A 22677-nucleotide genomic window follows, 5' to 3' on the forward strand; every position below is an offset into this window, starting at 1 on the left:
TAAGCCTTGCAATTTTTTTCAGACAATCTGCGATACCTACAGCGCCTAAAATATTTTTCTCTAGTTGTATGTTGAATAATCCACCAATTAATACATATTTTACAGCTATTTGGGCCCTTTGGATTTGCCATCTTCCCGGAAAAAGTATAAAATTTCGCAACTTGATTCAGTTTTAACCGTGCCAAAAGCACTCGAAGTATTGACATACTAGAAGAGGTCATTATTTTTACAGTTACGTCACTTCATTAGCTTTTCACCGAACACCATTTTATTGACTGCATCACTCAATAGTCCTTTGAAAAAAAAAACGCTAATGTCGTTCTTCTGTAGCGATTGGTGTAGTTCTAAATCCTGCGCTAAATGCAGCTCCACTACTGTGAAACCTGTGGAAGTGCGTAGTAAGGGCACCCAGAGATTCCCGTTCGTAGAGTTCCCAGTGCTCCGTTTTCCAAACCGTCGATGACGTCGCTGTTTGAGGTAAGAAAATAGTGCTTCCCCGGCACGAGTAGAATTTTGTTAATGAGATTCGCAAGCTCGGTGTGCCACATGCGCGCTACTTTTTGCTGCTCTTTGTCGACTTTCTGGTTGTTACGGCAGTTGAGATACGTGTCGTCTGCAGCGAGTTCCGTCAGGTTGTTTCCCCTTCAGATGTAGTGACGAAGGCGCCGTAGAATCGCCGGTGAGAGGAGCAGTCGCGAGCTTGGCGAGGCGGTGGAGCCCTCTCTCTTTCGCGGCGCGGGTGTCAGCCGGATGTTTCTGAAGCGTTTTTATCGATTTTAATTTTAAGTTCTTGGTTATTTTGTTAATTATATTATTTTATACCTTGTTCGTTTCTTCAACTCGGTTTTCAGCGTTGCTAGCCTTGTTTTAGGCCTGAGCATGACATATGAGATCTACGAATGGACGACAGGCCCGCGGCCCCTACACTCTATATATAAGCCAAAATCGAGTATTTGGGGAGTATTTGCCACACAACAATAATCGTCATCTGGCTTGCTCGCGTTTCCTTTCTTGAAAACCCAGCTCTCGTCACTTTCCTGTCAAGAATGCTATGTCACGCTGATAACGCGCGTGCCGTTCGTGACCGGGAAGTGCCGCGACCGCGGTGATAACGCGAGGAAAGCACGCGAGGTGGATGACGATTGTTGCTGTGTGGCAGAAACACTCCCAAAATACTCGATTTTGGCTTAGAGTGTAGAGTGCTACGCCCTTAAACGCCGGGCGTAGCTTGCATTAATGACGAAAGGCTAAATGCACAGCGGAGCTGATCGTTTCCTAGCTGGTCCTGGCCATACGAAGTTATGCCAAGTACGAAGTGATGCCACGTTAGGGTGGCTAGAAGGGGAGGTGTGATGACCGGAACCGGGCGGCAAACGTTGGCCGCCATTCGCGTGAATGCCGTGGGGCGGCGCTGTCGTCGGGGGCGCCGTCAGCGAACGTGGCCGTTATCCGTCCTCGGCAGGGAGAACGCTTCAGTAGAAGTGCGTTACCAAATTATATAAAACTTTAGCTGATAATGCAGTTCCTTAGCGCACAGCTTGTATTGCGCTACTGTTATGCGGTTTTGAAATACGGGGTACAGAGCCGCGTTTTGTTCCGACGGAAAGCAAGTGGTGGTCGCTCTGAAGGCGTGCAAGTATTTTAGTGTCACCCGAAAAGTCTTTAGAATAATCTTCATTACCCGATGACTATATGACTTGCTAATTTAGTGCCTGTTCACAAGAGTGGACCGCAAAGTAGTGTTTTAAATTATAGGCCCATTGCCCTTACAAGTGTTGCATGCAAAATACTTGAACATGTTCTATTATGACTCATATGAACACGCATTCCTTACTTAATCCTCAGCAGCACGGTTTTCGCAGTCGTTTTTCCTGTACAACACAATTACTTGAATGGGCACACGACTTATCCTGTGCTTTAGATAAGGGTTTCTCCGTTGACTGCTTCTTCCTAGATTAAAAAAAAAAGCCTTTGGCGTTGCACGCCCACTCTTTAACAATTGAAAAACTAAAAATGTATAATGTGAACGATACAGTTAATTGTGAACTGGATAAACGAGTATTTAAATTTGAGAAGGCAGAAGGTCGTTATCAATAGTAAGACGCATCCCGGGAAGTTGATGTGTCCTCTAGCGTGCACCATGGGTCAGTCTTGGGTCCGCTATTGTTCCTCATCTACATAAATGACATTTGTTCCGGTATTTCATCACATATCAAATTATCTGCCGATGACTGCGTTTTGTACAGAATTATACATAGCTCCCATGATTGCACTACTCTCCAAAACGACCTCGACAGGGTTTTAGAATGGTGTGATAGGCGGCGTATGTTTATTAATGAAAAAAAAAAAAAACAGTGCATATGTGTTTCACTAGGAAAAGGCCGCCCATGACTCTTTTTATGTTATAAATTCAACCAAGCTGCTATCAGTTCGCGAACACAAGCATCTTCGTGTATATTTCACACCAGACCTTTCCTGGAGCCGTCACATCAATCACGTCACAATTAAAGCTGGGCGTGTGCTAGGTTTCCTGCGCAGAAATGCAAAAAAGTTACCATTTGAGGCCAAGACTCAACTGTACATGTCTAACGTTCGATCTATCTTAGATTACGCTTGTGTTGTGTGGGATCCGTGGAAGGGAGGCGACGTGTCCAATTTAGAAAGAATTCAGAACATGGCTGTTCGGTTTGTCTGCTCTGACTATACCAGGAATTTCAGTGTTCCAAAAGCAAAAGTAAGGCTTGGTTGGGAACTTCTACACAGACGAAGGGAATATCTGCGGTTGAAATTTCATAACGTATTTCACGACCGTACCGGTCTGGACCCCTCGCGATACTTTCACAAACCGGATTACGTTTCGCTGCGATTACATCATGCCAATAAGATAAAGGAAATAAGCTGCCCGACTGACGCATTTAAAATGTCGCTTTTTCCGAGGACGATAAGCAAGTGGAATAGGTTGTCTCCTGAAGTAGCAGAAATTACTTCACATGAAGTATTTTCAAGTTCAGTGCTCGGTCTCCAGTAGTGTACTGGCGCGGTTGTGTAAGGACAAAACTGTGCTATGAACCCGATTTACATTGTGTATATCCCATGTATCACTACGTAAGTTGACAGTGAATTGCGTTTATTGCAATGTTAAAGAGTTGGAATCTGTATTCTGTATCGAAATATTGTATTCTCCCCCCCCCCCCCCCACTGTAATATGCCCTTGGGTGCTGTGGGTACTATGATAGATAAATAAATAAAGCATGAAAAAATTTCGGGGGGTGTCATAACCCCCCCCCCCCCCCCCTTTTAGTTACGGCCCTGGGGGCCTAATTATGCTCCAATGCGCTCTGATCATTTTATTCGTGCGCCTCGTGCGAAAGCAGATAACTTGATTTACGCCAACCAAATCAGGATTAAACCATGGCACATGGTAATACAACGTTCGGTGGTCTTTTCAGGCTCGATCAATTCAGATCCAAATAAATAAACGCAACATATGTTACTAGGTAAAGAAACTTTATTGTGTACAACAGAACGCACTTGATCGTTTCCGCGGCTTGTCTCATATCACACATGGCTTTCTTCTTTTGACTTTTTTGTCATTAATTTCTTTGACTTTTTATCATTCATTCTGCTGTTTGCGCAAATGCTTTGCGCAAACAGCAGAATTCTCTTGAAGCGGTTTGTCAGCCCTCGGTATGGCGCATGCCCACTTCAAGAACAGTTCGTGGCAAGTCGGTGCGTGGAAAAGGGACACTTTTCCGAACAAGATCTGTAGCCGGAATCACACCCTGGCACGAAGCACCAATAACGCCGAGTTTTTTTCTTTGAGATAGACGGCATCTTTGCCAGCACACAGCACTCATGAATAAACAGAACACGCCAACACTTCGCAGCAACTACACAACTACAAACCGCCGGCCAGGTGTTGACAGCCGGATTAGTGCCGCGGAAACGCTGACGGGCCCCAGATGGCAGCGCTATGTTGTGCCCTAGCGGCGATCACGCGAAAGAGGACCACCCTCTCCTATGGCTGGCCGCCGCGCTCAGCACACCTCCCCTTCTAGCCACCTAGCCAAGTGATGTCAGAGCGTGGCGGCGCCCAGTCGAATGTACCATAAGTTATACGAAGTAATGCCAAGTGATGCCAAGTTCCGGTCGAGTCCAGCACAGTCACCTCTCGCCGTTTCGGCCGTAATACGTAGTCTCGCTTGGCAGCGGTCTCGTACGTCATGTCTGCGTCTGGCGCCGCGCGCCGGCTCCATACAGAACGAAGGAGCGCATGCGCAGTTGGCCGTGACGTCACGTCTGGTGCGACCGAGCGGTAGCGCGCAGTGTCCAGGCAGGCGGGCTGGCGGCGGATCAGTGTACGGGTATGGTGGCATAGTACGGGCTAGTTGAAGTAGGAGCACAGCTGTGCAGCCAGTTGCTAGGCAACGCGTGGTGACGTCAACGCGGCGCGAAGTTTTTTGTTCGCGTTGAACAGATTACGGCCGGCTTAAACAGCTCCGCTGTTAAAAAATGTTCTTTGATGCTTTCTTGGCCAGTCGGCACAAAGTAAACCCTCACTAAAACGGGGACACTTTTTGGCAGCAAAAATGAACGAGCAGGAGTTTTGAGCTTCAACAAAAACGTGGAATTTTTTTAGCGATATTTATAAGGGTCGGGAAATGGTTGGTTGATTTGGCATGGAATGTGACCCTATGAAGCACGCCGTAGTGAAGGACTCCGGATAAATATCGACTACCTGCATGAAGTACTTCAACGTACACCTAGAGGTAAGTAAGTATTCTTGCATTTCGCCCCCATCAGAATGAGGGTGCCGTGGCCCGGAATCGTACCCGCGTCCTCGAGGTGTATAATATATAATATGTTCAGTACATATATAATGGCTCAGTTGAAACAAGATTTTTGCTTCGCATAATTTGTTTTAGCATAATATTTGGGAATGCATTTTCGCACACTTACCAATGCCCTCGATGCCTAGAAAAAAAAAATAAAGATTCGAGTTTTCAGATAGTGGGTTTACCGCAATGCAATGTTCAAACGCCGCCCAAATTTTTTCCATTTTTCATGTGTATAAACGCACACATACAAACGCACGCACGAACATGCATTGAACCCCCCCGCTATGCTATCGACTCGAAGTGAACGCTCACCGGCTGCAATTCATAAATTACAACATGTGATGAAACGCAATTAGTTGTATCGTAATTACGAAATTTTTGTTGATTCGCTAATCATGTAGTCAGATTTATCATGCAAATAATCATGCAAAAATCAAAACGCGAAAAATGCCAGGTAAATACACCAGGTTCAGCCAAAAGACAGCATGCACAGCACAGAATAATTGCAAACACCGAATGAATAGCAGTTAAACTGAGCGCAAACATTAGCGGCATTAGCGGTTCTTCTCGAAGCGATGTTCGTGACACCGCTTGCAGCGCCACGAACAGATTTTTCAACAACGTGCGCTGACGCGCGTGCGGCACTACGCACTACGCCCCAGTGGCTTGAGTAGGTGTTCTCTAGCCGCATGCGCATCGCCAGCATCGCTGCATTTCTCGCGTGTCGCCGCCGCCGCCGCCCGCACTGGCACGCACAACCCCGCACACACGCAAAGACCACAGAGACGTAGATTTGCGGCATTTTGTGATGGCAGGCGTTGTGCACAGTGGAAGCTGATGCCACTACGCGATAGGGCGTTATGTTATTTCGCGACTAGTTTATTTTCTTTACGCTGAACACTTAACAATTCACCGTATGAACGTAGGTTCTGTAATTGCGCCGAAATAAAGCCTGTAGCCATGCGGTCGTGCACGATAGGCGTACGCCGTTAGCGCGACTGTCGTGATCCTCGTGACGATATTCTCAAACAGGTAAGCGAGCTGGCTTCACGCGCTTGGCGCACGAGACTTGGTTCGCCGCATGTGCGCGTTCGATGTTGCTGGAACTTTGCGACTGGTCAACATGGTTCTCGTCCCGATTTTTCGTGCAGGCCTCCGGACGCACCGGAAATAATGGAGCCGACAACAATACGAGATTTGAAGCCAGGGATGAAAAACCTCAGTATTATATTCATCGTACTGGAAATAGGTGAGAAACATTCGATCCTATTTGTGAAAAGGAGGGTACCTTTGGTCAGCACTAGCAGTACAAACGCGATTGCATTGCATCGTTACATTTAATTGCTATCAACAGCTCGGCTACTGCAGCTGGCGCAGGCGCTTGTTCCACCGATTGTCGTCGCATTGATTTTGTCTCATGTTTACTTTCAGCGTGGGCGACGTAGACCGCTTTACGAGCCTTATATTACAGCAGCACTATGCTATTGAGCGGGCTTGTCTGACTTAACTGCCTGAATTCGGTCAGATGTGAACAAGTCTCCGTGAGAACATGATGTGAATGGCCTTCGTCTGTTTTGTCCGACGCTGGGTAACATACTTCGCTGGCGATTAATTTTCATTTCTGTGGTGTATTATGTACTGTTGTCACGCGGTGCACTTTTAGATGGTGACCGAGCCCGACCCGGATCGAATTTGCCGACCGCGTGAGCGATTCGCGACTGATGAGTTAGATCCCGCTCGTGCTCAATCGCGATCGCAAGGGCACCGCGCGACAGCGTATTAGAAGTCGCACCCGTCACGGTTGCTCAGCACGAAGTCTCTGGTTCGATCCCCGGTATGGACGGACACGAAATGAAAAACGCTCGGCGCTTAGTAGATTTAGGTTCACGTTAAAAACCCTCGTAACCCACTGTACAGCTAATTAAACCAAAATATTGAATTACTAGAAGTGGCGGTGGCGGCTGTTTGAGCACATAGTTCGAGCTTTTCTGTACAGTCAGTGGCCGTTGAACTGTCGAAGTATTATGTTACACCTTTCATGAGGTGTATTTGGCTGAGAAATTATATCCACACTCCTCAAGTGCAAAGTCAAGTGCATGAGAGCTTCTTGTGTATAAAAGCAACAGGACAAAGATAACAACATACGAAGAAAACTCGGACGAGCGCTGACAGCCAACTGAAACTTTAATATCCAAGCTACATTCTCGGTAATTTATCTTCGGAACATTGCATAAAAGCTTTTCGGGAGGACGCGTTTTTATGCATAGCATTTGTGGGCCATTTGGGGCATGAAGCGACATTGTAGACCCTTATGCCTTTGGTGCAAGTATTGAAGGACTCAAGTCAACTTTTAGATGCGAAGCAGCTTATGAACGAGGCCTGTCCCCCGGCGTGACCAGTGCCACGCGTGCCACTAGATGTATGAAAGAAAGAAAAGAACGAAGTGCTGGCACGAGAGGAGAGCTTGCGCATGGTGTGCAGAAAGGAATGTTTGCCTGAGAAAACGGTGCCATTAGATATATGGAAGAAAGAAGAGAACGAAATTTTCGCACGAGCGGAGAGCTCGCGCATGGCGTGCAGAAAGGAATGTTTGCCTGACATATGGACGTGCGATAGAGTGCTCGCTCCACTGCGGTGCGTGCTTTAGCATAAATCATTCAAGGTACCCACTACACCATAAATCATCGTCATTCATGCAAGGTATCCACTACGCCATAAATCATGCAAGGTACCCTTAGATGCGAAGCAGCTTATGAATGAGGCCTGTCTCCCCGGCGTCGCGTCAACGTAGCCAGTGCCCCAGCCGATCCGGAGCGGCGGGCTCGCGAAGCCGAAGCGAAATGGCCGCGTTGACATCGCATTCTCAAACTTCAAGCTGCAACCTTCGCAACAAGAGCCATTAAGGTTATACTTTATGGACCACAAGGCCGTTATACTCAAGGGAAAACGTTCCCCTGAGCTTAAAGTCATATATGATGAGTAACAACATCAGGGGAACCGTTCTCCTGAGCTTACAGTCATATATGACGAGTAACAATATCAGGGGAACCTCGAATAGAAGGACCATGAACAGTGATGAAGAAAATAAAACATTTACAGAAATCTATGTCGACTCATGGCTGCTTCGCATACTACTCAGGGTTCCCTTTACGGGGAGATGGCAGGAATTTTTTTTCTACTGCGTAATATCTGTGGAGCATTGATTACAATAGGAAAGTTTTCAGTCTTACAATTAGAATGTCTGCTGTCTTGTTAACTGAACACTATAACACAGTAGCTGTGGTTAGTTTATGGTGCTGGTCACCCGCCACGGCAAAGTTAAAGTCGAGGGGTTTCCAAGCTGCCCCCCCCCCTCCATTTTTTAAGGAGGGGCTCGGCACCCCCTTCGCCAGGTCAGCTCTAGCTCTGCAGCACCCATTTGATAAGCATTGGAGCTTATTTTTTTACCAGTAGTAATTTGTGTGGGGGGAACTCCCCAATTTTTCGAATAATGATTTAATCACGATTATTCGGTTGACGTGGCGTCCACAAAACAACACGTATTGTCGTAGAGCTGAATGCGGTTCCCGAGACACTGCTTACCACAGGCTACCACCCTGTTCGAATAAGCTCCTTGGCACAGCATACTGTTTCACGAGGCACCTGAGCGTGGAGCTACCTCATCGTGAATCAGTGAAGGTTGACCTTGGTCTCAAAAGGTTACCAGTTAATTTTCATCCTTTAGTTGGTGCATTACAAGCCTGGTATAATGTCAAAGACACATGCCTACTTTTTTATGCAAGTAGGTGTGAAAGAAATATAGCGTTGTCGTGCCTGGGGTTCTCAATGCAGTGTCAACTAATGTATGTTCTGCATTGCAGCTATTTATCTGCTTTCAGCTCATTATATCTTTAAGGTATGAGGCCAAGTGTCAGAAATTTTTTTTTTTAAGCGATAAGCACTGGAGACTATTAGTCTACATTATAAAGCACACCTTTTTAGCATATGTGAGCATTATAAAGCATGTCCATTTTTTGTTAATTTTTCATAACTGAAAAATTTCATTAAAAATGGGCCTTACGCAAACACTCCTTACTCACATTCCTCGTAATAAAAAAACCTAATTTTTTTGTAGGGACATAAAAGAAGCCTTGTTCAGTGCAATGAAGCAAGACAAATGAGATAAGATGAATATTAAATACACAGTGATTAAATAACCAAAAAACTATGCACTAAACACTTGGGGCACCTTCGTATAACAGGCAGCCATATTAAATCTTGTGGCACGATTTTGCTTACTAAAGTTCATTGCACACCTACTAATGTTATAAGGAAGTGTGTTATGTTTCAGTGAAAAATCCTTTTTAGCAAAAAGTTATAACTGTTCGCTTACGGAAGAATGCCAGAAATATAAGTTCTGAGAAAATCAACAAGAAAGATTTGAAACAGGTGCAGCGCTTACACAAGGTGATCAGGAGCGCTAAAGTCCTCGATATTTGTTGCTAGTTCCATCCCGGACCTGCTGTCGTATGCCCTTGCTCAAGCGGCACCTCACAATTTTTTTTCTAGCTCGCTCTGCAGCTTTCAAGATGGGATGCTTTCACGATGCGGTGCCAATCATTTGTGAGGCAAGCTTTTTGCAGTGTAGAGGCCAGGCTCGATATGCCAACTTGCTTCAAAATGTCAAATGTGCTTCTGTTGCCATTATTGAAATGAGCCAGTGTCACACAAAGCATTTGTTGATTGACAGGCACATAAGTGTCCTTCAGCTAAAGAACACATATACGATGTTACGTCCACCTGGTGAGAAGTTTAACTATTATGATTAAAAATGATGTGGTGACAATGCTATTACAGCATTATTACATGTTCGCACTTGATATATGATTGTTAAATAACCATCAAAATATTAAGTATCAAGCTAATCTTATGATGCACACAAACCTGGCACTTCAGTTTTGGTTTCTTAGACAGCGGGTGGTCTAACATTTTTGCTTGTATCTTTTGAAAGAAACTGCGTGAACAGAAACTTCATGCAGCAAATGATGGGCGATAAAGTGTACATCATACATAACCAAAAACCAAAAAAAGGACGTTCTGAAAAAAAAAATTTGCTCTTTGCACTTGGCCTCATACCTTAATCCTTTACATCCAGAGTTATTTTTAAAAAGTTGTATCCCAAATGCCAATTTTTTTAGTGCTTGATTGGATCGGCACATTGAATAAATGCCGGAAATATGCGAGGATAATACATTTATTTCTATAACCTTCTATGTGTTGTTCAGTTCAAAGAGAGTTGGCTCCTTCACTACACTGTGATTGTTCCAGACAGGACATCTGTGGCCTATGAGAATGGCGACTAACACACACACGCACGCGCGCACACACACACACCATACACAACACACACACACCGGGTGTCCCAGCTAACTTGTGCCAAGGCTTAAAAAAAATACAATTTAGAGGCAGGCGAGTGAAACGGTGCATATTGCTGGCAGTCACCTCACGCCCTTGTTGGGACTCCGGGTCCTGCGGGTCTCATCATTGGTAGCTGGCCTCTGTCATCGGACCCTTCGTCCCGCCAATTCAGAGAGGAGGCGCTCGTACGAACGAAAGAGATTATTTACATGGTAAAATGATCAAGGGATCAAGCGACAAGTGACGAGTAACAAGAGACACATACAGAACGTCTTCGGCCTTTATAGCGCCGCGTCGTCAACCATGGGCGCATTGTCCGCATCTTCAGCCAATACGTCCCGTCTCGGCGCCTTGCCCACGAGGGAGTGGAAAGACACCACACTTGGAGAGGGCACAAACTAACACGATGCCAAATATGGTCACAAAAACCTCAAACGATGCCCAAATATGGTCACGAGCTCACAACACCAAGACCTTGCACACAGCAGATTCCAGAATTCTCACGGCGAGGGGAAGAACCTGAATGGGGAGATGGGGAAGGGGTCGACGACATACTCGTCCTCTCCGCGCAAGACCGATCCGTTGACCTGGCTCTCGCTTGGCTGTGAGGTCGTCACAGGTGCATGCTACCCCTGAATGCGTCGACGGTCTCCTTGTCTGGTTCGCAAACGTTGAAAGAATTCCAAGCTGGGGACGGTCGTAACACCCTGCAGAATTTTTTTGTTTTGTAATTAATTAGTTTGGTTATTAAGATTATTTAACTAATTGCTAATATTGACTTTAGGCAAGAAACGGGATGTGCAGTGTTCGAGAGCATCTTCACAAGCCCCCTTGCATTACTTGCAATAAGAAAGTCCACGTGTACCGTTTTCCAAGCTGCAAAAGAAAGCCCTCGAAGTACAAAAAAAAAAGTGACCAGTGCATGCAATATATATATATATAATATATTGCCGCCCTGAGCGAGCGAGCACCCCCTTCAATGAAAGGAGACTTTAAGCCCTGTGCCACAGTGGTCTAAAAACATCTCTTTGCAGATTATATGACAGTAGAGTTGTGATCTTGGTCACTTGTTACATTTTCTTGAGGATTGGAACCTGCCAACGGAACGAAGGACAGAGAAGTGGCACGCACAACTGGACTAGTAACTTTGTTCTAACTCCAGTTGTTGTTGCACAACTGTGCTGATAACAGTTGTTGGTCTAGTCATTGTGCATGCCACTTCACTCCCCTGTCCTACATTATATGAGCATTGTGACAGCAAAGGTGAAAATGCAGCTGAAGTGCATATAACTTTTGCAGTTTTTAACTACATTGGTTTTGTGATTCTCACATCGCAATGTTTAACTGTTCTGTTCTTTGCGTGTGTTGATCATATGGTCCTTTAGTAACGTTTCTCCTTGGACATGGTGTAACTTTTGTGAAGAACAAGTAAAATGAATGGCGTTGAATGCTCTATTTTCTATTTTTTCTAGGGCGGCCAAACATGACCAAAGAAGGCCATGAAGTTCGGACGTGCAGGGTGGCTGACATCAGGATCAATTAATGTCTCTGTTTGGGATGAACCGGGCACATGTATTCAGCAGGGTGACATTTGCAAGCTTACCAAGGGGTCAGTACAGCTTCTGTGGAAATTCTTTTGAAGTCGACGGTTTGTTTTTAGTACATATCACGTTACCCGCAGCGCCCGCAGGCATTACAATGGAGAGAGTTCAAAGGAAAGGTTCAGCAAAAGCTTGTCTGGTTTAGATATTATGGCACTTGTAAAAAAGGAATTGGTAACTGGCCACATATAGAAAGAAAAATGGTGCGAAGGAAACATGAAGGGGTATAAACTGCAAACGTTAAAAATGTCCTGACACAAACCTGGAAGCCCTGTTTGCTGCATGTGCAACCAAAATGTTTCAGACACTGTTGTTGAAATACCGTTATACTCGTGTAATGACTGTAGATTTTTTTCCGAGATTAGGGGTGAAAATGAAGATGTGGTAGTGATGCAAACTATCGGTACATTCACTATAGATAGCATCGATAGTGTAAGCAAACTCTCTATAGTGCTACTATCGATAAACTCTCAATAGTACTATTGATTGTGCTGTGAATAATTATGTCGTTGTTGGCCAACAATATTGTCAAACATTTGCGATAGCCTACTGTAAGCAGTGATCAGATAGTTAAATTTGTGAGCAGTATTTTGGCCAAAGAATTTTTGCAGCAAAAATGCCTGAATATTCCCATAAAAAATTTACATTCAAAGTAACCAGTTAATCTTACAATTAACCAGCTGAGTTCTTGATAGTTTTATGTTGGGATGTGAAACCCCAACAATTATTCTTGAAATTGTTATATTGAATCACAAAATGCAATATAAATTTGAAGCCGTACAGTTCCGCCATATGTAACAGCTACCCTTCCACTAGAGATGAACTTAAACTTAATTATCATGTGTCAGCCGAGCATTCTGGTGAAGGAACACAAGTATGTCAACTTTCCTGCCCTTCAGCCTGCTCCACCATATACCACGCACTTGGGGAACAAAGTTTATGCTTAGTGAGTTCGTGCGGTTGATTTATACTTAGTACTGTCAAACTTGCTATTGAGAGCACTATTGGTAGTTTTTTTTACCATCGATAGTTTGATGGTGACTCAACTATCGATAGTATCGACAGTGCTGTCGATAGTTCTGCCTCACTAGGATGCGGTCATTACATGGAGAAAAGGACATAACATTTCTTTTTTGTAATATTTCTGGTGGTATTTGCCTTTATTTAACTGCAGTACTCGCATGGAGAAGCTAAAAAATAATAAATAAATAAACAACACTTTTTTTTTTCACTTCTAAGCATGCATTGGCACATAGTTGTGCAATGGTGTAGAGAAAAATTGTTTTACTTCCTAAAGCACCAGATAGATGCATCCATTGCTGGCTTTAAACGCTCTAACCGGAATCCATTTCTCTTGTGCAATGTGAAGCGTTTTTACGGCCAGCATATCTGTTGAAATAGCATAGCCATTGCTCCGTGACTTCGTTACGTACTGCAGAGATGAGTCTTCTATCTCTGGGAACATGCTGTTCTTGCCTCGGAGAGCGCACCTCTCTGCATGTGTTTGTGAGTGACCTTCCAGCATTTCGTTAAAGCATTTCTCTCTCTCTTCTTGCTCTCTCTCTTCTTGGGAGTGCCATCGTAGCACACATTTTCATCAATTTCAAAAAAAAAAAAGCTCCAGAATTCTCGCAGTACACGGCAGACAACACTGCGAACCTTATCAAAAATCAAGGGTGCGGCTAAAACATGGGTAATTATAACAGCGAAGCTTTTTAAGCTATCGGTAAATTGTACTCCATCGTGCAACACTTCCCAGGTGGGTATGTGCCACAGGAATTGGGCTCGCCCCAGTACTGAGTACAGCAGGTGCGATCGTAGTGTTCGGCGAAGTGGAGCAAGTGAAATACGTGAAAGAGAGAGAGAAAGAAATAGATAAAAAGAAAGAGAAACAGAAGAAAGAAAGTGATAGAAAGAAAAATAGAGAGAAATAAGGGAGTAAAGACATAAAAATACAAAGACAGACAAAGAGATAGACAGAAACAGACACGAAAAGAGAACTGAAAGAGAAAGAAGAGAGAAAGAGATAGGAAGAAAGAGGAAGTGGTAAATAGAGAGAGAGAAACAATATAGAAGAGCGAGAAAGCGAAGGAAAGAAGGGGAAAATAAAGAAAAAAATGGAACGCCGCCCAGCACTGCTCTTCCTTCAGGCTTGGTACTAGGGACGGTTGATTAAAATTTTAAATCGTTAATCGGTTTAGCCTTTAATTGATTAATTGCTTTCAGTGGAATGTTTTAATCACTTAATCGACATTTTTTATGGGTGCTTTCAAAGCGATACCTCTTTGTTTGAGAGGCATCGTTCGTGTTTGATATGTACCCAAATCTTTTTTCAGACTTGCTGATGATTGAAAATTCCCACTTTCGAAAGTGTCGACGACGGGCCCCTTGTGTCCAGTGTGTGAAAGTGGGAATTTTCGCACACTGGACACAAGGACCCGTCGTCGGGAGATGGCTGTGGCTAAATAGCGAGATACTGATAACTTACCCGAAGAGGCGGATTGGTGTCGTCAGGATAGGGTTCTTCAACACTGTCACCTTCGTCGTTACCACCTTTCTTTGGGAGGTGGCTCTTTGGCACGTGAATAGAGTGGGCGTGCAGCTGGTGATATCTTAGTCTTCGTCGCTGGCTTCGAGAAGTGCTTGCCACATTTATTACACCTTGCAGTCTTCGTTTTCTCACCTTCAGCGAACAACGCCACACTGCGCTCCTCTTTCGATTGCCCGGCATTATGACATCCCAAAGGTAGTGGTATAACCACCAATGTGTAATAATTACACAACATAACACGCCAGCCCCACGTATACTCAGTAGTGATGCAGAACTATCAATGGTACTATCGGTACTATCGATGGTGAAAATTACTATCGATAGTGCTATCGATAGTAACAAATTTGATGGTACTATCGATAGTATAAAATCAACAGCCCGAACTAATTGCAGAATAAACTTGGTTCCCCACGCCCGTGGTACATAGTGGATCCGGAGGAGCAGGCTGAAGGGCAAGAAAGTTGACATGCTTGTGTTCTTGACCAGAGTGCTTTGCTGACACATGATCGTAAAGTGAAACTGTTCAGCTGTAGCGGAAAGGAAGCCGTTACATGTGGTGGAACATCGCGGCATGAAATTCTATTGCATTTTATGAATTCAAAATAAAAAGAATATCAAGAACTAAGTTTGTTAATTGTAAGTTGTAACTGGTTTTTTTGAATATGAATTTATTGATGGATATATTCCGTTTTCACTGCGGAAATAATTTATTTTTCTCACCAAAAATTGCTCATAAACTAGGCGAAGCTGATAGTAGCTATCCCAATGTTTTGGGAATATGGCCGGCTAGCAACAGCATCATTATTCACACCACTATCGATAGTATTGTCACATGGTTGTGACAGTGAAGAATGCTGCAGCAAGACTGGGAAATACTCGGCTCTTTCTTTGGGCGAACTCGTGCGCAGAAAATCAAAACTCAATATACTAGCGATACACGCTGCACACTGAAAGCGGCGAGAACAGTTGTTGGCCGTCAAGTAATCTGATCATCGGTGGAACGCGTCGTCTTTTGTACATCATCATCATCCCTTCCAGCGTTATCGCTGGTGCTCGCGTAAGCTCTTGAATAAACTTGACTATTCGTGTCCGGCGCGTAATCTTAAAGGGACCGACAACTGATTTTTCTCGACCCAGTTTTTTACGGCGCGACAGGAAGCTTACCCTTCGTAGCGTTTGTAGCTGCAGTGGTTTATCCTAAAAGCACGTAGTTATTTTATAAGCAGTATTTTTCGATCTGAAAGGCTCCAAACAGGCATGAAGGCTTGCTCCATCAACGCTGAGAATTGATAGCGATGCCGCTAGCCCTTGTGAAAGCTGTCGTTGTTCTGCTTTTGCAGGAGTTACTGCAGCTATGCTTAACCACCTTTATTTTGAGCTTTGCAACCATTTTTAAAAATAGCAAGCTGCTACAATGAGATGATGTGGCTTTATCCACCTTCTCGGTATTTGTACAGCGTTGTGTGCGCCTGCACCCAAAGTTGCCTGGGCCTGTGTCATGGATGGCTTGTCCTGGCATGGGATCATTACGCCAAGCGAAGGCAGCGCCACTTTGTTGCATACAACTAACGCAGGCCTATATGTACATTTTTATGGAGTAATGTCTTAATATAAAGAAATGAACAATATTTCAGTACTAACAGAAAAGTCATCGAATGCATACACTACTCAATGGTCACATGACCGGCTTCATCGGACCGTTTATGATTTTGCTGCCAGAGGCGCCAAAGGTCATTTTTCGCGACTTTCAATGAAGAAATAAATATATAAATCCACCTCTCACGAGAGAAACAGGGTTGGTTTGAGTCAGTGCGATGGACAATCTTTCCATCAGTGCAGTCATCTCATTTCATGTTCTTGTTAGTTGTCGGTCCCTTTAACAGAATGATCTCAAACAATCGTGAAGCTTCTCAAACATTGCGGCGCGGTCAAACGTTGCTAACAGTCTTTGTGGGTGAAACCCGAATACATCAAAACAAGCAATAAACACGCATGGCAGTACTACCGCTAGTAATATTAACAATGGTACTACTGATTGCACAATCGATAGTTTGTCGATAGTAGTACTATCGATAGTTTGTTTGCGCTATCGATAGTTTAAAGAAAACTATCGGTGCTATCGATAGTCAATTTATCGATAGTCCTGCATCACTAATCCTCAGTCGACGCTCAATTAGCTTAAGGGAGAGGAGGTGAACGCAGTAGCAGCAGTAGACTGTGAGACGGAGAGAAGCGGCCAACTTCATTTCTTCCTCGATGGGGTGGAGCTGCCTCCTTGCCCGGGCTTGAAGCATTGGGGGAGTGCTTGGAGTTGGACGGAGATCAGGGCGAGTTCATATCTTTCTCTATGGGGTATGGCCACCGCCAGCTCCGGGCTCGTTCTGCTAGTGCAGAAGTATGCACTGTAGTGAAAGAAGTGAAAGAGAGGCGATGTGCACGGCATCTGCGCCTCGAAGTCATGCGCTCCGGCCAAGGGGCGAGGTTGGGAGCGGGAGTGGGGGGTGCCGTAATCGATTGATCGAATAGTTTTAATCGATTAATTCGATTAATCGAAAGGCAGAAATCGACAGCGATTAATCGATTGATTGAGGACCTTTAATCGATTAATTGTTCATCGATTTTACCATCCCTACTTGGTACCACTAGTGGGAAGCTGCCATTATTTTTTAAATATATTTTTGGGGGAACTTTTTAACAAAGCTCTGGGTGCGGCTTTTACATGGGTGCAGGCATTGCACGTATATATATGGTATATTGTAGTAGTATTTTTTTCTTACTTATGCTATTCTTTTTCTTCTTAGATTTTTTGTTTTGTTTATGTGGCCTGCAATTGTTTTTACTTGCGTCAAAATTCTACTTAAGTGTTATGAAAGTTAAGTCTTCGCTCTCTACATTCTCCCGAGCTAGAAAACAGTTTGGGGACATACTTACTTTTCACGGCGATCCTTATTTCAGACTGGTAAGTGGAATAACTCACCCTTGGACAGTGATGGAGTAAGCAAGATGACACAAGTGCTTGTTTTGCCTTGCTTGCTTTGTCCCTGCCTAAACGTGTGCTATATTCAACCTGCGTTGTGTACCTAACACCCAATTTGCTTTTCTTGACTTCTGACTGGTAGTTTACGTTTGCAGAAGATAATTTTTTAATGCCACTAGATGGCAGAAGCAGCACCTCCATGTACAGTCCCTTCATATTCGATACTGTCAAACTGCTTTGCATAAACACGAACTTGAGGACGAACATAGTGTATGGTGTGACGAATGGCAAGGTTGATGCTGCATCCTAGTTTTAAAGACGATAGTCTTTCTTGGGGAACTTAAAATGCAGAAATTTTGGTTTGTCTGTCTGTTTGTCTGTCTGTCACCCGATTCAGCCACCCGGCCAAAGTTGAACCACTTGCCAAAGGGCCAGCCATCTTGAACTGGTGTGTAGGTTCAAACTTGTGTACATTGTCGATCAAAAAGCAAACATTACGCATATCTGAGGCTAACATCACTAGTAAGTATTAGAGTGTGTTCCTTTTTAGAAAATACATGGATACGTAATTCTATTTTACATCATTCAGATGCTATTTGAAACACATTTCATGGTTGCTTTTCATTCTCTGTTTTAACACAACAGGCTAAGTCAAACTTAGTTAATTGTGTTAATATTGTTGAAATTTCATGCAGTTTCAAGAGCAATTGACATCGTATAAGAGGTGGATATGGCATGTAGTCACTGCCTTAGCTAATTTCTTTTTTTAATGAAGGCAATGTGTAATAAAATGTAATGGTAATAGATGCTTCATTTTGACAAGATTTTAAGAGTGCAAAAAAAAAAGGCATAAATGAAGAAAGATGAACTGTCTGGTGTCTGACCTATTTCTTCTGTGCTGTCATTTTGCATTCTAAACCTTGTCGATCATACGGAAACTGGGCTTCAGAAAGCTCTTTCATTTTCTTTGTTTTAAGAAACTTTTCAAGGTGAGGGGGCTGGGATAAAAAACTGAACAAACTTAAGGTTCATGTGATTTAAGGAGAATATTCTAGCTGCTGTTTTTAAGGTGAAAGCCTTAAAGGGGTACTGACACGAAAATTTTCAGTTGTCATTTTCTTGCGTCAAATGAAAGGCCAAGCCCTCAACAGCTTAGAAAGAGCTGCTAAGCGTGAGTGCGCCCTGAAAAAGTAATTACAGTATGCTTTTAAAAGCTAGTTTCGGTTCCTTTGGTAGCCTGACATCACAACACGGTATGAGCTTCTCATCACGCACTTGAGCAAGATATCGTGACATTTCCACGGCCACTCCGCACTGTGGCTCCATTGGTGACGCACAAGCGGCCATTTTTGAAGTTTTGGTACCTGATGTCGTGAGAACTAGCCTGAAGTCACCAGAATTAGTACCGTAGCCTGAAGTCAAGCTAGTGTCGATATTGTAGGTGCAACATGGGATAATTTACCTTAATATCAAAATAAATATCAGCATTTGCTGAGCTTCACACTTGCTCAGAGCCGTCCTCTGTATACAGGAGATATGTATGCAGAGTAAACTCGCCTTCGAGGTGTCAGTACCCCTCCAAGTGTTTCATAGGATGAAAAGCGCAGCATGGGGTACAAAAACTCACCTGACGCGGCAGCTGCAATTTTCGATGGAGGTGAAATGTTTGAGGCCTGTGTACGTTTAGGTGCACGTTGAAGAACTTCAGGTGGTCGAAATTTCCGGAGCCCTCCATTACGGCATCTCTCATAATCTATCATGGTTTTGGGATGTTAAACCCCTGATATATTATTAAAAATTCACCTGACCTCACACATAATGAAAAAGAAAAACCAGAATTCGAGCCTGAATCGAACCTAGGCACTTGGCGTGGCAGTTGAGCATTCTGCCAAAGCCATGCCAGCACTTTAAACTTCTCTGGAAAAAGACCCTATACAGGTGCAATGTTGATCGAGGAGTCACGCTAACAGATGTAATATTGTGTGGCAGAAGCGTAAACCACACCAGGTGTCACACCATGTGAATTGCGGAACAAGCACGTGGTTTAAAGCTAACTACCCATTACAAAGGGCTCAGCCATAATTCATTATCATCAGCCATAGCATCAGCACGGTGTGCAGCTCTGTAGCTGCATGCAGTACCTTACAGATGCGTACTGGCTACGTCGCTATTTTGCAAAAATGATGCTCAATTATGGTGTGCCGGATTGCTCGTGCCTTCGAGTCGTCAAAGGCAAATACATAAGGAACCCTGTGAGTATTTTTAAACACACATGCTTTTTGGTGCGCATCTGCAAGACCAAAAATGAAGTTGGTCAGAATTTGTAGTTGCTGCAAGTTACTTCACATGAGAGTATGCCACGTGATTCTGTTGTATGTGATTTTACTACGTTTGCAAAGCTGTTTGTGTTGATGTTAACATTCAGAGCCTAAGTGCTTCTTTGTGAAAATGTTTCTTTTTTTTTCTAGATATGCTTCCCTTTGGAAAGGCTGTCTTACTTTGTATACTGGTAAAGGGGGTGACATTCAGAAGATTGGAGAGTAAGTATGGCCTTGTGTGAATGTTTTGTAATAGTCTTGTCTGTCGCAGCTTTTTCAGTGGCATTCTTTTTTTTTCTTTCAGATTTTGCCTTCCCTTCAGTGAACACCATTTATGAGTGAACCTAACCAGAATTCATGCAGCAGTTGCAGGCCAAATTGGTTAGTAGTTTTTGTTCACGTAACTTGTCATTCATTCCAGAGGCCAGAAACAGGGTCTCAGAATTCCTTGAACTGTTAAGTGTACACCTGAACTAAAAAGCATTTTGGCTAGTAGAGTGTTCTCTAAGAATGTGATGTTGTGCATTTGTTTTTGTTTGTTGTGTGAAAAGCTTTCAGTAAACCTTGTTCATTCTACCCTGATTAATTTGTAATATACTGAACAACTTCCAGTAATTTTTCTTAATGTAATGAGAATCTCCTTAACTCCTTTGAGGGTCGGATTTTTCACGAAATGCAGTACAAAAATGTGTAATTTTTTTATTGCTGAAACAAATTCTTCAGACGATTCTATTTAAGAAAAAAAATTGTCTAAAACTTTTTTTGAATGACCGTGAAGTGCCAAAACGATCATTTTTGTTGTTACATACACATGGTTTATTCGTAGTAACATCAAGCAAAATCCTGAAAAAAAAACATAAGATTTTTTCGAAATAAAAATTATGCATTGTATTAAACATAGCTCACAGACATACAAAAATAAGCACACCAGAGTACTTTTCCGGTAAAAAATGCTTGCGCTCCCCAAAACAGGAAACTCAACCACGGCGGCGGCGTTTGTGTAATTTAGCGCCGCACGGAAATAGATGTAATTGCGCCCCGGAGTGCAATAAACGAGAGAGTACAAGTGGTCACCCTTTGAGAGATTAGAAACCAGACAGCCATCAGCTTTGCGGGCGCGAGAAACGATAACCACCCAAAGGACAAAACCGACGGTGCGCGCGTTCTGATGCGCAAGTGAAAGCTGCCGCACCGCTTCGGAAAGAAAAAAAACAGAGAGACATTGGCGCATGAAAAAAAGCGTGGCAGCACATGCCAAGAGAAATCATTGAAAAAGGCACATGTTTAAACCAGTTGCACCACAAACACGCTCGGATGGGCAATTGATGGCCGGCGCGCCGCTCTGGGAAGCAAAAAAAAAAAAAAATACAACAGAGAGACACCGGAGCATAAAAAGAATTCCACGTATTCCCAAAATATGGCAGCACATGTCAGCAAGAGAAATGATCGAAAAGGCACATGTTTTAAACATACAGGCTATGCCGTACATGTACGATGAAACCCTTTGATGCCTGTTAGGTGATGCCGTACATGTATGGCGAAAATGCTCTAAGGGTAAGGACATATTTGACCACATCCTGGTTCATTTGGATGACCCTTGTAGTGCCGAGTGCAAAGTGCCACTAATGTGCGATAGGAATGAGAGAACTCAGTGCTAGCATCCAGCTATATTTCAAGAATTGCAGTGAGAAGTATCTGTATGTGCTTGAAGAGACCACTTCGTTTTTTTTGTTTTATGGCAAAAATTGGTAGTACTAGTGCAGTTGACTTCTAGAAGAGCTTGTGCAGGGGGCCTAAATTTTAATACTATACGACCATCAGTATTTATCAACAGTTTCGCCCTCTGCAGTTGCCTGTGAATTTTGCTGAGAAAGCACGGAGCCACAGTATGCTAGTGTCTCGGCCCTGCTTCTCGACTGCAGCGAAAAAATTTATGCTAAATAGCTTGTCAAAATGAAATATGAAGCCTTCCATTACAGCAAATTATGCAGAGCACAGGGAAGATTTTGGGCATGAATGACCAGTGGGTTTAATAACCTTGTATTTATTAACTGCCCACGAAACAGGAGCCTAACAATTGTGCCTATGGAGCAGCAGGTACTTCGTCACACAATGAATGCCTAGGTTGTACTAAAAGCACAACATCATCAGAATAGTTCATTTCGATTGGAAAAAAAGTCACAGAAAAATTTGGACACCTTGCACTTCTATTACTGCACCTGGAGTGTCAGGAAAAGCGTCTTTGATTAGAAATATTCAGTGTATTGCGGGAAAATGTTAAGTGACCGGTGCTCATGATACTAACGAAAGTTTAGCTGTCAGCAGCTGTCAGCGGTAGGTTATTTTCATTTTCTGGATATCATAAACTTGCATGTCTGTGTTTATTTTGCTTAGTGTGGCACAACTGCTTCAGCTTAGAGGCATAATTATAGCATGCAGAAATGTAGGACTGGTAACTGCTCCAAAAGGTTTATTTGCTGCTCCAAAATGAGGTTCTAGCTGCCCCAGAAGATGCGCTGAAATGGCTTCAGTCAGTCGTATAAGTGAGGGTTACTGCAGTTTGGGTAGCCTAATGAGTGACTTTTTTGACCTTGTTGGAAGCTCTATGTATCTAACATTTGCTTCTATCTGGGAGATCATCAAAATAATCTGTTTCTTAGATACCTAAATAGGACATATCAGAGTCGCATTTTTCTCTTGTTTAACATTGTTTCGATTCAGGTGTTCTGAACGTTATGAACTTTCATTATGACAACCAGCTACTCAACATTAGTGCATCCTAATAGCCCATGGTGACTGCTGTTTTTGCGTGCATGCAGAATGCCAACGTGGACCAACGGCGGTCGCCAACTTCACAAGTGGGTGGGGCCAGTGGCGACTCCCTAGGTGCTGCAGCCCTGCCCACCAGCCCCAGGTGAGTGCTGTGCATTGTCTAGTTGCGTGACATGGCAGCTCACAGCTGGCTCGCTTCAGGGTGCAGTCCGGTGCCGGCGCG

General features: G+C 43.7%; 1 protein-coding gene across 1 annotated transcript; it reads left to right on the forward strand.

Moving 5' to 3' along the window:
- The first annotated feature begins 5514 nt into the window (after positions 1 to 5514).
- On the forward strand, positions 5515 to 22600 carry LOC119377495 (SOSS complex subunit B2-like). Its single transcript, XM_049411597.1, is given in 9 exon segments — positions 5515 to 5870; positions 5990 to 6087; positions 11708 to 11762; positions 11764 to 11844; positions 19833 to 19904; positions 19987 to 20003; positions 20006 to 20026; positions 20029 to 20063; positions 22502 to 22600. Coding segments are annotated over 8 exon segments (456 nt in total). The 5' UTR covers positions 5515 to 5870; positions 5990 to 6011.
- Positions 22601 to 22677: the final 77 nt, after the last annotated feature.

This window comes from Rhipicephalus sanguineus, unplaced genomic scaffold (assembly GCF_013339695.2).
Source record: "Rhipicephalus sanguineus isolate Rsan-2018 unplaced genomic scaffold, BIME_Rsan_1.4 Seq480, whole genome shotgun sequence".
Classification (NCBI taxonomy): domain Eukaryota; kingdom Metazoa; phylum Arthropoda; class Arachnida; order Ixodida; family Ixodidae; genus Rhipicephalus; species Rhipicephalus sanguineus.